The sequence below is a fragment of the Glandiceps talaboti genome, chromosome 14 (genome assembly GCF_964340395.1).
Source record: "Glandiceps talaboti chromosome 14, keGlaTala1.1, whole genome shotgun sequence".
Taxonomy (NCBI): Eukaryota; Metazoa; Hemichordata; class Enteropneusta; family Spengelidae; genus Glandiceps; species Glandiceps talaboti.
Window position 1 is genome coordinate 492,194 of NC_135562.1, and position 16,645 is coordinate 508,838.

Genomic DNA, 16,645 nt, shown 5'->3' on the forward strand with positions numbered 1-16,645 from the left:
ATCGAGCACCCATATGGTTAAATTTACATAAAACATATGTAAATGACATGTAAATTACCAGATAAACTGGGCATAACACGTGTATATTTACATACTGATTCATTTGAATAGCGACAGGCTGACTAGTTGTCATGGTTGAAGGGACTGCATGCTGTCATTGACCAGATAATTGGGCAAAAAATTTTCGATGCACTATTATTAGTTTTGACAAATTTAATGTAATCATTACAAGTGGAGGATACTAGGGCTAGGAGGTACAACCAGCTAACAATGTATCTTAACACTGTAGTAAACAGACTATATGGCTATAGAAGGTATGACCAGCTAACGATGTATCACAACAGTGTAGTAAACAGGCTATAGGGCTACAGAAGGTATGACCAGCTAACGATGTGTCTCAACAGTGCAGAAACAAGCTACGAGGGCTAGGAGGTATGACCAGCTAACGATGTATCTCAATAGTGTAGTAAACAGGCTATAGGGCTATAGAAGGTATGACCAGCTAACGATGTATCTCAACAGTGTAGTAAACAGACTATAGGGCTAGGGAGGTATGACCAGCTAACAATGTATCTCAACACTGTAGTAAACAGACTATAGGGCTATAGAAGGTATGACCAGCTAACGATGTATCTCAACAGCGCAGAAACAAGCTACGAGGGCTAGGAGGTATGACCAGCTATCAATGTATCTCAACAACTCAGTAAACAGGCTACGAGGGCTAGGAGGTATGACCAGCTATCAATGTATCTCAACAACTCAGTAAACAGGCTCCGAGGGCTAGGAGGTATGACCAGCTATCGATGTATCTCAACTACCTCCAACTACTCAGTAAACAGGCTAGGAAGTCATTTGTTGAAACCCAACCTATTATAGGTGTTAGTATGAGTGCATCATCACCATGACAGTTATTGTGCCCGGCATTTCCGGAACATCATGTCTATATATCAGTTCTGTATTGTGGAATAATTTTCTCAAACTTCTCTTACTTCTTCATTAAAAGGTGTGCTGTTGAAATCGGGAAGTATTCAATGATGGAATTCCATAGTTTCATGGTAAATTAGGGGTCAGTTCTTGAGTCACAAGAGACCTATTCTTAAAGTAGACAGGAATGTATGTGAAAGTGTATTTTTTATCCCATATACCAGACATATCACTTTATTTTAATTTTACCCATCTCCCAGACCGATATCTAAAAGATGGAAATGCAGGAAAAAATATATGCAAGCCCCAGGCACTGATGTCCATTATGATGACTTCATTCTTACCTCCCATAAGGGGAGGTTATGTTATACTTCTACCTGTATATATGTGTCTGTCTGTCTGTCTGTCTGTCTGTCTGTCTGTTTTATAAGTATTTTTGGACAACTTAGTGGGTGTGCTTTGATATCATGTAGTATGCTCCTTGGGTTTAGGATATTCAGATTTGTTCATGGGGAAATTGAAGACAATATGCCCTTTTATATATTTGGTTTCCCTATTTTTTGCTGAGGTGAAATGTTTTACTTTTCTAAACAGCTTATCTGGTTGTTTCAATAGTTGGTGTATATTCCTGGGGTTGAGGACATTCAGATTTGTTCATAGAAAGATGATATCTGTCATTTTCTGATGATTGGATGATTTAATTGGTGTTTTCAGTTATATACATGTATGACATGTTGGACAGCTTAGTGGGTGTGCTTACATGTATGTACATGTATGTTATATATGACATGTTGGACAGCTTAGTGGGTGTGCTTACATGTATGTACATGTATGTTATATATGACATGTTGGACAGCTTAGTGGGTGTGCTTACATGTATGTACATGTATGTTATATATGACATGTTGGACAGCTTAGTGGGTGTGCTTAATACATGTATGTATGTTCTTTGGATTGAGGATACTCTCATTTTTGATGCTTACTGCTAAATTTCAGTTCCTCGTTACAAAAGGAACTTTTTCAGGTCAAATGAACTCATGAAAGCAATTTTATTATTTTTAATTTGGCCTCCATCCTTCTCTACAATGAAAGTTAAAAAAAAATCACTGAATTATGCTTTCTTATGACCTTTCTAAGCTGCAGAAAAAATAATCTATCATATACATTTACTAAATAATTCTGAGGAAAACACTGCATTTTTTGTATATTTCACAATACTGCTTTGTTTTGAAAAGGGAATTATATATGCAACAGCATATTAAAGATTTAAAGATATTTCCAAATTGTATTGACTTGACTGTAAAATATGTTTGTTGCCATAAGGCACAGTTTTTCACATTCATCGTTTATCTAATCCTCTTATTGTTAGAATGCGTTTTATCAAGTAAGCCTCAGGGTCGCCAGACATCCATCTATCATCAACCATTAACGGAAGTCTCTTTTAAAGAAAAAAAATTCTTTGAATTTACTTCTAATAGACTTTGAAGTGCTCATTTATAGTGGATGCAAGTGTCTTATTATCAGCAACTATAAGATTACAGGGTATATGTATTTCTACTGACTATATTGTAGGGTGATTTTAGTGTAACATGCACATGTATACATTTTGTAACCTGTAGTACATGAGTGAGAAACTAGACGAAGTTGCTAAATAAGAAATTGTGAAATTGCAGGATCGGTTTTGCATTCTCCCAAATCAGATATTTATTCTGCAACACTGCGAAATATCAAGAAATTTGTGATATTATAAAAGTGACTGAATTAGATATTCATAAATAACACTTTTTTAAGTGAATGGAACCACAGCATCTTGACGGTATGTCTTGGACGGTGCCATAAAATAGGTCATAGTTTACAATGATGTAATTTTAACAGAGTGTAATTAATAGCTGAATTTCACCAAATATGTAAACAAGTTCATAATTTTTGTTTACTACATTCCCAATTCAGATGAATTAATATATCTGTATGTTGTGTCTATTTGAGTTAGTGATATGACAAAAATTTCTTAACAAAAAAGAATATTTGCCCATCAAATTATTTACATAAATTAATGTTAGGTGGTTCTGATGTAAATTTAATCCAAAATTGGGTTGAAAGATGACAAACATTTTGGGAAAAATCAAGAATATTTATGAAGCCAATAAAGTATTTGGTAATCAAATTAGCCATACATGCAAAAAGTATTGATTTGTTGTCAAAAGTAGCTCATGTTTAGACTTTATTTGTGACAAATGATAATAATCAGCTTTGTATTAGCTACCTTAGGGATTCTACTGTATATGTAAGTATTAAGGATTTATCTTGTAATTCCTTCACGATTATGTTTATGAGGAAATTATGAGATATATAGCATAGTTAAGTGAAATTTAATCACTTTTACATCAAAATAATAAAATGTGATTTTTTCTATGATACCATTCCAAAATAAAAGAAGAATATGTTTGCAAGAGCTTTCTAACTTGTACAACAATATCCTGTTCCGTGCCATAGAACATTACATCACATTGGATTTGGCCTATACAAATTCTTTTGATTGATTGATTGATTGATTGACTAAACATGCCAAAAATTTACAATATTAAGGAAAATTTGTTTAGACTAATGATGTTAGTTGAGCTACATGTATGTTTTGAAAAATTTATCATAATCTATGTAAAATTAATGTCTTATAGCCAAAAATATTTCCATTCCAGTCATATTTATGACTAACAGTAAGAACAGATTTGATAATGGGGCTATGATGACTGCTGTTTTGGGATGGATACATTGTACAAAATGTACGTCATTTACATGGGTTTATCATATTCTCTGTGTACTGAATATAGATAAGATAGCATACTCTATGTTTTGTTGATCAGCCTTATTAGACTGCACTTCTTGTGTGTTAGCTGATAGCATTGCATGACACATGGTATCTTACACACTAGTACTCCATATCACACTTTTAATATTATATATTTAAAAGTGTGAATTGAAAGCAATGATATGGGTATGTGAAGTACTTTTAATATTTATGTCAAAATTATGAATTGAAAACAGTAATATTGGTATGCGAAATACTTTAATATTATGAATTGAAAACTGTAATATTGGTGTCTGTAGTACTTTAAATATTTATATCAAAATTAGGAATTTAAAATGTTGATATGGGTATGTGAGTTAAACTCCATGTACATGTAATGTTACATTGTACACCTTATATTATGCTTTACTGAGAAAAATTAACTTGAAAACCTATTACTTTTGATAATTTATTATATTTTGTCATTCAGCTTACCCTTTGTTCACAGCATTAACATGAGATTCACCCCAAGACTGATAGGAATAATTCTTTATTACATATATAATGTTAGTGAGACCAGACATCGGTAGAAATTCAGTCACTGAGTAGATATTTACATTTATGAAAGATTTGTGTTTGGAAAATGTTTGTGAATTCTTATTTCTAAAAAAAATCACATCTGAATGGTGTAGACCAATTTCACAAATTCTAGACCACCATGATTGGGAGATTTGTGAGAAAAAGTTATGGAATGACAAGAAATTGTGTTCAAATAATGTGTTCACATCCTGTCCAGATAGTCATATAGTTGTCAATGGATAGCCAAAATAGAAGTTTTTGCAGCTGGCCTAAAGTAGAGATTTTTAGCCACTGTTGGCTGCCAACATTGTACATGCCAGGTAGTCATATAGTTGTCAATGGATAGCTCAGATAGAAGTGTTTGCAGCTGGAGTAAAGTAGAGTTTGTTAGCTACACAATGCTGTTGACATTGTACACATGTATGTTTTATTGATTTATCATACAAATCTTTTACCACCACACAAATTTGAATTTAAAATATATCCATGGACCTATTTTGGATTTAATGGAACTCCAAATTACATTTTTCATTGAATTATTAACACAAATAAATGAAAATGAATCATTTTGTATCATTCTAGACCTAAGAAAAAACAAGAAAAAATTCCTATTATAATATTTTATTTGTCAAATGTTGATCAGTGTGTGATTCAATGCTAAATAAATCTCAAAAAGTTTTTGCGATATGTTTTGTCAAATGTATAATTTCTTGAAAAATATATCTGACTCTAAATTATCTGAAAATGTCTATTTATAGGTACTCAAAGTAATGTACTTCCATTATATTACACTCAACTACATTCAAATTTTATTTCCCCTGGGAACTCAAAAGAGTTTAGATTCCTTAGAAGCTTCCCACCACATTATTGAGGTTACAAAACTAAGATCATATAGTTATGAATAAATCAAAAAGTAAGGTGATATCTTAGCATCTTTGAATGTTTAACTTTTTTTGATTAAAAGAAAGATACTGCTGTAGGGATTGCAATATTCTTTTGACATGTCACGGTTTTTGTTTAAGTGTGGGAAAGTAGGTAAACTCTGATAGAGTTCCCCAGGTGTTGTCCCAGGGTTCACTGCTACAATTAATGTATAAACCTCAAGATATTCAAGAAAACTAGAAAAGTTTTATCAGGTTCCCACTCTTATCAAGATTGTATCGCAAAATTCACTTCATTTGTATGTATCGTAGATTTAACTTGTACATACTTAGAATGAAATATGTGAAAAAATCGACAGGCTTTATGTTTTGAATTGTAAATATGTATGATACAAATATTAGTCATGATATTATTTATGCTTACTGAATATTAATCAGATTCCCAAAATGAATGTCATTGAATTTTGACTCTGATTTTATTTTTTGACATGTTTCATACGTTTTTAGTTGTTTGAAATAATATATTTTCAATGGCACAGTACAATGACCTGTTTATTTATGTGATTTAAGACAGACTTATTAACTAAGTGAAGGATTTTGCACATAAATACAAGGTTATAACCAGTTGACAACTATCTCCCTTAGTACTGTGGGTAACCTCCCACACATATCCCACCCCCTTACCCATTGCTAACACACAGAATGCTAAATTAATGAAGGTATAAATGTACAAATTGCATTATTGAACTGGCAAGATATCTACATTATACTCAATGCTATTGTTATTGTAAACCATATTACCCGACTTAATGTATTTGCTTTAGGTGTTTAAAAACCATGGTATCAGAAAGGAGAAACTGTGGTAAAACTGTATAGTTACCATGGTACCATCATTTTGATGACGAACCTTGGTAAACTGATAAAGAAGTGTGGTGGAGGATTACAATCCTTAGTGATAAACACCACTAAGCCATAATATAATTACATGATATATGATATACATCCATTTTGAAAGGTTTTGTGAAAGTAACTGCTCAGTGAACGGAAACGGGAAATCACATTTACAGTGAGAAAGACCAATGATAAATTGACCAATTGTGATGTCAGGGCTATTAAATGTGTAATAAAGCAGGCAGCAAGAGTTAGACTTAGTGTAAATGGTCACTATAAATAAGTCATTTATATGACTGTGTACTTACTTTACACTGATTACAAGTCTTAGACTAATGTGTTGTCCTTTAATAATGAAACATATAGTATAGTTTTCAGAGATTTGAGAGTGGTGTGTTCTCTGAGCTGAGTAGGATCCACAACAATTATGCTATATTTTATACATGTGGGTAATTCACTTGTGTTTATGTCAAACTTTGTGTTTTTGTTAAGAAACATAAGTTTATGAGAGCTAAAGAATATCCCTCTCACCAAGGAGCTTTTGTTCTGTTTTGGAAGTGATTATAAATACTTAAACTGCTATTATACTTTCCTCCTTTATTCCATTCTAACCATAATGCTAATGAGGTGTGTAGAATCTAGGATAATTATACATGTACATGCCTGTAACCAACCTGTGTTGATGTCAGACTAGAACTGTGTTTGTCAAACATCAGTTTATGAGAGCTAATGAGCTGTGTAGAATCCAGGACATGTATGTAGCTGACTTGCATTTATGTCAAATGTTATCACGTCGTGTATGTAGCTGACTTGCATTTATGTCAAATGTTATCACGTCATGTATGTAGCTGACTTGCATTTATGTCAAATGTTATCACGTCGTGTATGTAGCTGACTTGCATTTATGTCAAATGTTATCACGTCATGTATGTAGCTGACTTGCATTTATGTCAAATGTTATCACGTCGTGTATGTAGCTGACTTGCATTTATGTCAAATGTTATCACGTCATGTATGTAGCTGACTTGCATTTATGTCAAATGTTATCACGTCATGTATGTAGCTGACTTGCATTTATGTCAAATGTTATCACGTCGTGTATGTAGCTGACTTACATTTATGTCAAATGTTATCACGTCGTGTATGTAGCTGACTTACATTTATGTCAAATGTTATCACGTCGTGTATGTAGCTCACTTACATTTATGTCAAATGTTATGACGTCGTGTATGTAGCTGACTTACATTTATGTCAAATGTTATGACGTCGTGTACAAATATCAAAAAAGAATTGGATTTGAATTTAATTCAAATGGATAATGCTACCGTAATTCATTATTTAAAAGTTTTTATCACATTTTTCATGCAGTGTGTTTCTTACAATGACTTTTGATATTTTTCCCCTGGGATATACAACCAGCGGAAAAAAAACATTGTTTTGCTTGAATGAAGGTAACAAGGAAAGACTTCACACAAAGACAAATAGGGTAAAAAAAACAATTCAACATTGGGTGCCTCTGATATAGGTTCACACAATTCTATACTTTCATATTTATAACTTAGTTATTTACTTAGATTATTATTAACTTTATTTCCTTTAAATACCAAATTAGAAATGTAAAATTTTCTAAACGGTTGAAATAAAGTTTTATCTTATCTTATCTTATCTTATCTTATCTTATCTTATCAATGCTTTTATCAGTTTGTCATGTCTGTGGAAATTGTAATGTATCAGTAACAGACAGACTTGATTGTTATAATGTGTACCATTCTAGAAGTAAACAGAGTGTAATGGGATCCAGGGCTCCTATGGTGTACATATGTATAATGTATTGATAAATTGATGAGACTAATTGGAATATTGTATATCCAGACTTTGCATGAACCTTGTCTCATTAAAAGCTTACCACAGGCAAGCAAATGCACTGGTGCTGTTTCACAGGTTGTATTAAATGGCTTGGTTCAGTTGATAGAAAAGTAGTCTTGTGTAAGTCAGACCCATTAACATTAACTGCTAATGATAGCGAATGACAAAACAGACTTTTACAGACCAATTTGTGTTTCTGACATCTTTATTATGCAAGTTTGCAAGACATACAGCTACACAAACACTGCACTTTCACATCGGGTGGTCCAATTTATTTAGGATGTACTAAAAGACAGAGAGAGCATTTACTAGTGACTACAACGTACATGTAAGTGTAACAAATTCCACAAGTTTCAGCTGAGCTGTTGGCTAATCATGCGTATGAGGATAAATAATTGAATGACAAACCATGCAACACTTTTCTGTAGACTTTGTCAGTTTATTGGAGAAGGGCAAGAAAAAATGAATAAATAATTGCGTAAAAAAATTACTTGGAAAAAAAGTTTTAGCTATTGTTAAATTAAGCATCACATCATGAAAAACATAAGAATTTATGTGATGACAAAACAACTATCTATAAGGATTTTCTGCCGACTTTTCACAATAACATTTGATTTCCTTTAGGTGAATTCTATACAGTCATGTAATTCTTTCATAGCTTTTTATCATTTGAGATATTTCGGATTGCTAGATTTGTGTTGTGCTTACACGTCCATAATGGTTAACGTTGTAAGTATCTTATGAATACAAATGATAGACGTTTATACATCCATGATGGTTGTAAGTACCTTATGAATACAAATGATAGATGCAGACAAAGCCAAAGGATCTAGTTCTACTTGAGAACTGTCACATGCACCTGTGTTCAGTTCTTAGCTTGTATCCAAGGAGATATCGTGCATCTTACAACAAAGTGAGGCAAGCACTACAAATATGAAATACTCAAATTAGTTGATACTTTGTACAATGAATGAAGTTGAAACCTAGCAAAACTTATCCCTTAAAATAGAAAAGAACATCTGAGGTGACTGTCACATAATGAAAATTTAAAGACACATATATAACTGGAACCTTCACGGCTATGTGGATGTACTTAGTCTTACAATTGTGTGAAGCATACACAATAATTGTCACCTATTGTAACACAATGATGAGGCTGACGGATAATCTAAAGCTTCACGCCACTATACATATACCTTTATGTATGACTACCGGTACACTAGCACTCATTCTACTAGCCTGTCTGTATCACTTGATCTATAGTACTATTATAGCACTCATTCTACTAGCCTGTCTATATCACTAGATCTATAGTACTAGCACTCATTCTACTAGCCTGTCTGTATCACTTGATCTATAGTACTATTATAGCACTCATTCTACTAGCCTGTCTATATCACTAGATCTATAGTACTAGCACTCATTCTACTAGTCTGTCTATATCACTTGATCTATAGTACTAGCACTCATTCTACTAGCCTGTCTGTATCACTAGATCTATAGTACTATTATAGCACTCATTCTACTAGCCTGTCTATATCACTAGATCTATAGTACTAGCACTCATTCTACTAGTCTGTCTATATCACTTGATCTATAGTACTAGCACTCATTCTACTAGCCTGTCTGTATCACTTGATCTATAGTACTATTATAGCACTCATTCTACTAGCCTGTCTATATCACTAGATCTATAGTACTAGCACTCATTCTACTAGTCTGTCTATATCACTTGATCTATAGTACTAGCACTCATTCTACTAGCCTGTCTGTATCACTGGATCTATAGTACTAGCACTCATTCTACTAGCCTGTCTGTATCACTAGATCTATAGTACTAGCACTCATTCTACTAGTCTGTCTATATCACTGGATCTATAGTACTAGCACTCATTCTACTAGCCTGTCTGTATCACTGGATCTATAGTACTAGCACTCATTCTACTAGTCTGTCTATATCACTGGATCTATAGTACTAGCACTCATTCTACTAGCCTGCCTGTATCACTGGATCTATAGTACTAGCACTCATTCTACTAGCCTGTCTGTATCACTGGATCTATAGTATTAGCACTCATTCTACTAGTCTGTCTATATCACTTGATCTATAGTACTAGCACTCATTCTACTAGCCTGTCTGTATCACTTGATCTATAGTACTATTATAGCACTCATTCTACTAGCCTGTCTATATCACTAGATCTATAGTACTAGCACTCATTCTACTAGTCTGTCTATATCACTTGATCTATAGTACTAGCACTCATTCTACTAGCCTGTCTGTATCACTGGATCTATAGTACTAGCACTCATTCTACTAGCCTGCCTGTATCACTGGATCTATAGTACTAGCACTCATTCTACTAGCCTGTCTGTATCACTGGATCTATAGTACTAGCACTCATTCTACTAGTCTGTCTATATCACTTGATCTATAGTACTAGCACTCATTCTACTAGCCTGTCTGTATCACTGGATCTATAGTACTAGCACTCATTCTACTAGCCTGTCTGTATCACTGGATCTATAGTACTAGCACTCATTCTACTAGCCTGCCTGTATCACTGGATCTATAGTACTAGCACTCATTCTACTAGCCTGTCTGTATCACTGGATCTATAGTACTAGCACTCATTCTACTAGCCTGTCTGTATCACTTGATCTATATTACTAGCACTCATTCTACTAGTCTGTATGTATCACTGGATCTATAGTACTAGCACTCATTCTACTAGCCTGTCTACATTGTATATCACTAGATCTGTGACTACACTAGCACTCATTCTACCATGATTGCAAAATAAAATCTATAGTCTTTTACAAATTGTACTGATGATAAAATCACAATTATTATAATGGTGAATGACTATTCTTATATCAAATTTTTCAAATTCAATTGTAATTTATAGACCAAAAGATACATGGATGTATACATGTATTACCCTTTATCGAGATGAATCTTTTGGTCTAATTAAATCGTTGTCTAGTGTGTGTCGTCTAATTAAATCGTTGTCTAGTATGTGTTATCTAATTAAATTGTTGTCTAGTGTGTGTCGACCCTATCAAACTAAATTGTCTAGTGTGTGCAGTGTCATTGAATTGTTGGCTACATGTAATGTATGTATAGTATTGTAATTATACTATACATGTACTTACTACTTAGTCTAGTAGCAGATCTTGTTCTCTTTCCTGAGTATGTGTACACATGTAGTTATAGTGTGGTTTTGATACTATAAAATTTGGCTTTATCTGATGTTGCTATGGTGACAAATCATGTGGTAATGGTCAGTTAATGTTCATTCTGGAGACTTTATTCAGAATTACTCAACCACGTAGTATTAAAGTCAATAAGCAAGTCTTAGTATGACATATCACAAATAATAAAAATAACCACACTATTCCGTCCTATTAATAGTCATTAAATATTGTAACTTAAGACTCCATTTCCAATTGAGTTAGTTTATATACATGTACAGGCTTTGGTGATCAGGTGGTTTTCTTCCCAACAAATTGTACAGGAATTAAACTGAATCAGGTATGCTTAAGTGCCATCATGGTATGGGAATGATAGATCCATCCATGTGTCTATTAAACTGAATCTGGTATACTTTAAGTGTCAGCATGGTAAGGGAATGGTAGATCCATCCGTGTGTGTGTTAAACTGAATCTGGTATACTTAAGTGCCATCATAGTATGGGAATGATAGATCCATCCATGTGTGTGTTAAACTGAATCTGGTATACTTAAGTGCCAGCATGGTATGGGAATGATAGATCCATCCGTCTGTGTGTTAAACTGAATCTGGTATACTTAAGTGTCAGCATGGTAAGGGAATGATAGATCCATCCGTCTGTGTGTTAAACTGAATCTGGTATACTTAAGTGTCAGCATGGTAAGGGAATGATAGATCCATCCGTCTGTGTGTTAAACTGAATCTGGTATACTTAAGTGTCAGCATGGTAAGGGAATGATAGATCCATCCGTCTGTGTGTTAAACTGAATCTGGTATACTTAAGTGTCAGCATGGTATGGGAATGATAGATCTATCCATGTGTGTGTTAAACTGAATCTGGTATACTTAAGTGCCATCACGGTATAGAAATGATAGATCCATCCATGTGTGTGTTAAACTGAATCTGGTATACTTTAAGTGTCAGCATGGTATGGGAATGATAGATCTATCCATGTGTGTGTTAAACTGAATCTGGTATACTTAAGTGCCAGCATGGTATGGGAATGATAGATCCATCCATGTGTGTGTTAAACTGAATCTGGTATACTTAAGTGCCATCATAGTATGGAAATGATAGATCCATCCATGTGTGTGTTAAACTGAATCTGGTATACTTAAGTGCCATCATGGTATGGGAATGATAGATCCATCCATGTGTGTGTTAAACTGAATCTGGTATATACTTAAGCGCCATCATGGTATGGGAATGATAGATCCATCCATGTGTGTGTTAAACTGAATCTGGTATACTTATGTGTCAGCATGGTATAGAAATGATAGATCCATCCGTCTGTGTGTTAAACTGAATCTGGTATACTTATGTGTCAGCATGGTATGGGAATGATAGATCCATCCATGTGTGTGTTAAACTGAATCTGGTATACTTTAAGTGTCAGCATGGTAAGGGAATGGTAGATCTATCCATGTGTCTATTAAACTGAATCTGGTATACTTAAGTTCCAACATGGTATGGGAATGATAGATCCATCCATGAGTGTGTTAAACTAAATCTGGTATACTTAAGTGTCAGCATGGTATCTGAGACTGTGTGTTTCTGTTTTTGCATTTAACTGCAGCCTATTCTCAGATGTGGTGAATCATATCTTTGCCATTGACCACAAGACTACAGGACATTTTAGATCTAATATGTCAACTTTTATGCTTTCCTAGTTCTAGAAGAAGGAAAGCATTGCAGTCAATATGTTTAGCTTATAGGCTAGATAAGAGACTACAGGAGACAATGCTACACTAAGAATGTGTCAGTATTGTACATTGTACTACTAAAATACTCTCAACTGTGTCTACTACAAAGAGTTATGTCTAGAAAAATCCATCAATTAGAAACACTATTTCAGGTTAATCTAATCTGCATACAATGTCTTCAAACATGGTAGATAAATACACCAATCAGAATCAATATCCAAGTCTGTCATTGTATCAAATTAATATGCTTTGTTATGAAATTCAAAATGGAAGATTCCAAAATCAACCAATCAGAATCAGTGTTCCATGTCTATCAATACTTTGTTACAAAATTCAAAATGGAAGATTCCAAAATCAACCAATTAGAATCAATAATCAGTAATTCAACATGGTGGATAATGGAATCAACCAATCAGAATCAGTATTCCAAGTTTATCTACAAAATGTGACATGGTACATTTGAAAATTAATCGATTGGAATCAATAATCAATAAATTTAATGTAGTTTGTACTGAATTAGCATCAGCTTGTACAGGTGTGCCCAATTTACATAAAAATAGTTTATGGTATTCTCTATAGTTTGAAAGTGAAATATATTAGTTAAAGCTGTACTGCATGTAGCTGCAACTGGAATATTTGTTTTCATCAATTAACCAAATATATATCGACTAAGAATTGGTTAGTTATGAAAAGGCATTGTATCTGTTAACTAATGATCAATATTATCCATACAATGTAGGTGGTGCATTGACAAGTTTAAATAATGAACAAAGTCTTGTTTTGAATCTGTCACCATTTTAAAACTGTCACTAGTTTGTAACTATAGTACCATTTTTCGATCTGACAACCACAGTCAATGGAAATTGTTCAAATACCAATCATTAGACATTGTACATGTTAATTAGAGGTTGATCTTATCCATTAGTATTGCAATGACAGGATTAAGTCATGATCACCGTTGAGGGCGCTAACTTTGGGGTGTGGACCCAAAAATCAATTTGCTTCGATGTATCATGTATACATGTACACCTACTAAAGAATATGTTCACCTACAGGTGATTCAGTACTGTTCAGTGTGTAAGATATTAGGAGTACAAATGTAAGTTATTGTATCTAACTAAACATTTTCAAAAAATTATGTTCAGTTGTCACTAGTGGAGCTTTTAAATTGGCACAAGCTGAGTTTGTAAGTGGGTAACTTTTAAATATACAGTAAAAACTATGCCTAAACGGATATAAACTCAGTGTGAGTTTATAAGTGGGTAAGTTTTAAATATACAGGAAAAACTATGCCTAAACACATATAAACTCAGTGTAGCTTTAAGAGTTCAAAGTTGTGAGAATACTGACGTGGAATTTGTTTTACTTTGTAGATATATAATGACTTTATGGTATGGGTGGAGAAGTCGAAGTGACCCCCAGCATTATTACAAGATGGTGTTTGAATACAGAGATGTTACTATGCTTAGATTGTTGGAATCATTTATGGAATCTGCACCACAGCTTGTATTACAGTTATATATTATGACAAGGCAACAAGAAGCACATTGGTTAACAGGTAAGTTTTCTATGCAATCAGCACCATAGCTTGTATAACAGGTAACAAGAAGCACATTGGTTAACAGGTAAGTTATCTATGCAATCAGCACCATAGCTTGTATAACAGGTAAACAAGAAGCACATTGGTTGACAGGTAAGTTAGCTATGCAATCAACACCATAGCGTGTATAACAGGTAAACAAGAAGCACATTGGTTGACAGGTAAGTTATCTATGCAATCAACACCATAGCTTGTATAACAGGTAAACAAGAAGCACATTGGTTGACAGGTAAGTTATCTATGCAATCAACACCATAGCTTGTATAACAGGTAAACAAGAAGCACATTGGTTAACAGGTAAGTTATCTATGCAATCAACACCATAGCTTGCATAACAGGTAAACAAGAAGCACATTGGTTAACAGGTAAGTTATCTATGCAATCAACACCATAGCTTGTATAACAGGTAAACAAGAAGCACATTGGTTGACAGGTAAGTTATCTATGCAATCAACACCATAGCTTGTATAACAGGTAAACAAGAAGCACATTGGTTGACAGGTAAGTTAGCTATGCAATCAACACCATAGCTTGTATAACAGGTAAACAAGAAGCACATTGGTTAACAGGTAAGTTATCTATGCAATCAACACCATAGCGTGTATAACAGGTAAGCAAGAAGCACATTGGTTAACAGGTAAGTTATCTATGCAATCAGCACCACATCTTGTATAACAGGCAACTAGAAGCACATTGGTTGACAGGTAAGTTGTTAAATTGAAGAATTTCAAAAATATTTTCACAAAACCGTGTACACTGATGAGATTTACCGGAAATGAAAGGGTTAATGTCTGACTTTGAGTGTACACTTGAAATCAGAGAGAATTATGGGCCATTCAGCTTACTGTGTGTGAACAAGAAGTACACTGGTTTACACAGGTTAATAACAATCTTAGAGTAACATTTTGATACCAAGTGAAATCCTATTGAATTGAGTTTGTTGAGACCATTCAGTGAGTTTGTTGAGACCATTCAGTGAGTTTGTTGAGACCATTCAGTTATCATTTGTATGATTAATCATATTTCTATCAACTGAACTCCCCAGCTTATAATTTATTAAATCTGTATGACTTTCTGAAATCAAAGTAATATAATTTTCTGAAAAAATCAATGATGTTTTTTCCATCAAAGCGGTTTATGATTGACTTAAGGAGCCTTACATGTACATCTAGAAGGCAGTGATTAAGCACTAGAAAGATAATAGAATACTAATCATTAGTTTACATCTAAAAGAACTTTTCCAAGTGGAAGATTGTCACCTGAAATTAAAATATTCAAAAATGTACATTTGTAATCTAAAGAAATAAAATTTGAATTATTCAGTGACAGTAAAGGTAAAAGACTTTTCTCTTTTTGATGATATTTCCCATCTGAATGCAGAAAAAGTAGTATAAATTAATATGATTACACAGTATCCCATAAGGAATACATTTTGTATATCAGTAGAGAGTTTGAAGACGGTTACCAATTAGTACTGGTTTCAAGGGATTGGGTTCATCTCATTTTGACATTTCTTTAAAATGGATTTGAAGGAAGATTTTATGAGGAGCATTCTTGGACTTTAAGATATGGCTTGTTGTAATGTCACCTGTTTGACATAGTTTGCTGAGGAAGGTTACAAAATGTAGAAGACTTACAGGAAATTAAGAAATGTAATATCAAGAAGCTTAACAGCTGATGTTTGATGTTATGGCATTGTAGAACTGTACATAGTTTTAGCATGTCACATACTGTACATAGTTCTAGCATATCACACACTGTACATAGTTTTAGCATGTCACACACTGTACATAGTTTTAGCATATCACACACTGTACATAGTTTTAGCATGTCACACACTGTACATAGTTTTAGCATATCACACACTGTACATAGTTTTAGCATGTCACACACTGTACATAGTTTTAGCATATCACACACTGTACATAGTTTTAGCATGTCACATGCTTAACATAGTTTTAGCATGTCACACACTGTACATAGTTTTAGCATGTCACATGCTTAACATAGTTTTAGCATGTCACACACTGTACATAGTTTTAGCATGTCACACACTGTACATAGTTTTAGCATATCACATACTGTACATAGTTTTAGCATGTCACACACTGTACATAGTTTTAGCATGTCACATACTGTACATAGTTTTAGCATGTCACACACTGTACATAGTTTTAGCATGT

At 33.7% G+C, this 16,645-nt stretch overlaps 1 protein-coding gene across 1 annotated transcript in view; it reads left to right on the top strand.

The window, feature by feature from the left end:
• The window catches only part of LOC144445773 (XK-related protein 6-like), a 34,832-nt gene that overhangs the window by 15,619 nt on the left and 2,568 nt on the right, over positions 1-16,645 (top strand). Inside the window, exon 2 of the mRNA XM_078135413.1 lies at positions 14,236-14,420. Within this exon, the coding sequence (XP_077991539.1) occupies positions 14,236-14,420 (185 nt within the window). The remainder of the gene's footprint in view (positions 1-14,235; positions 14,421-16,645) is intronic.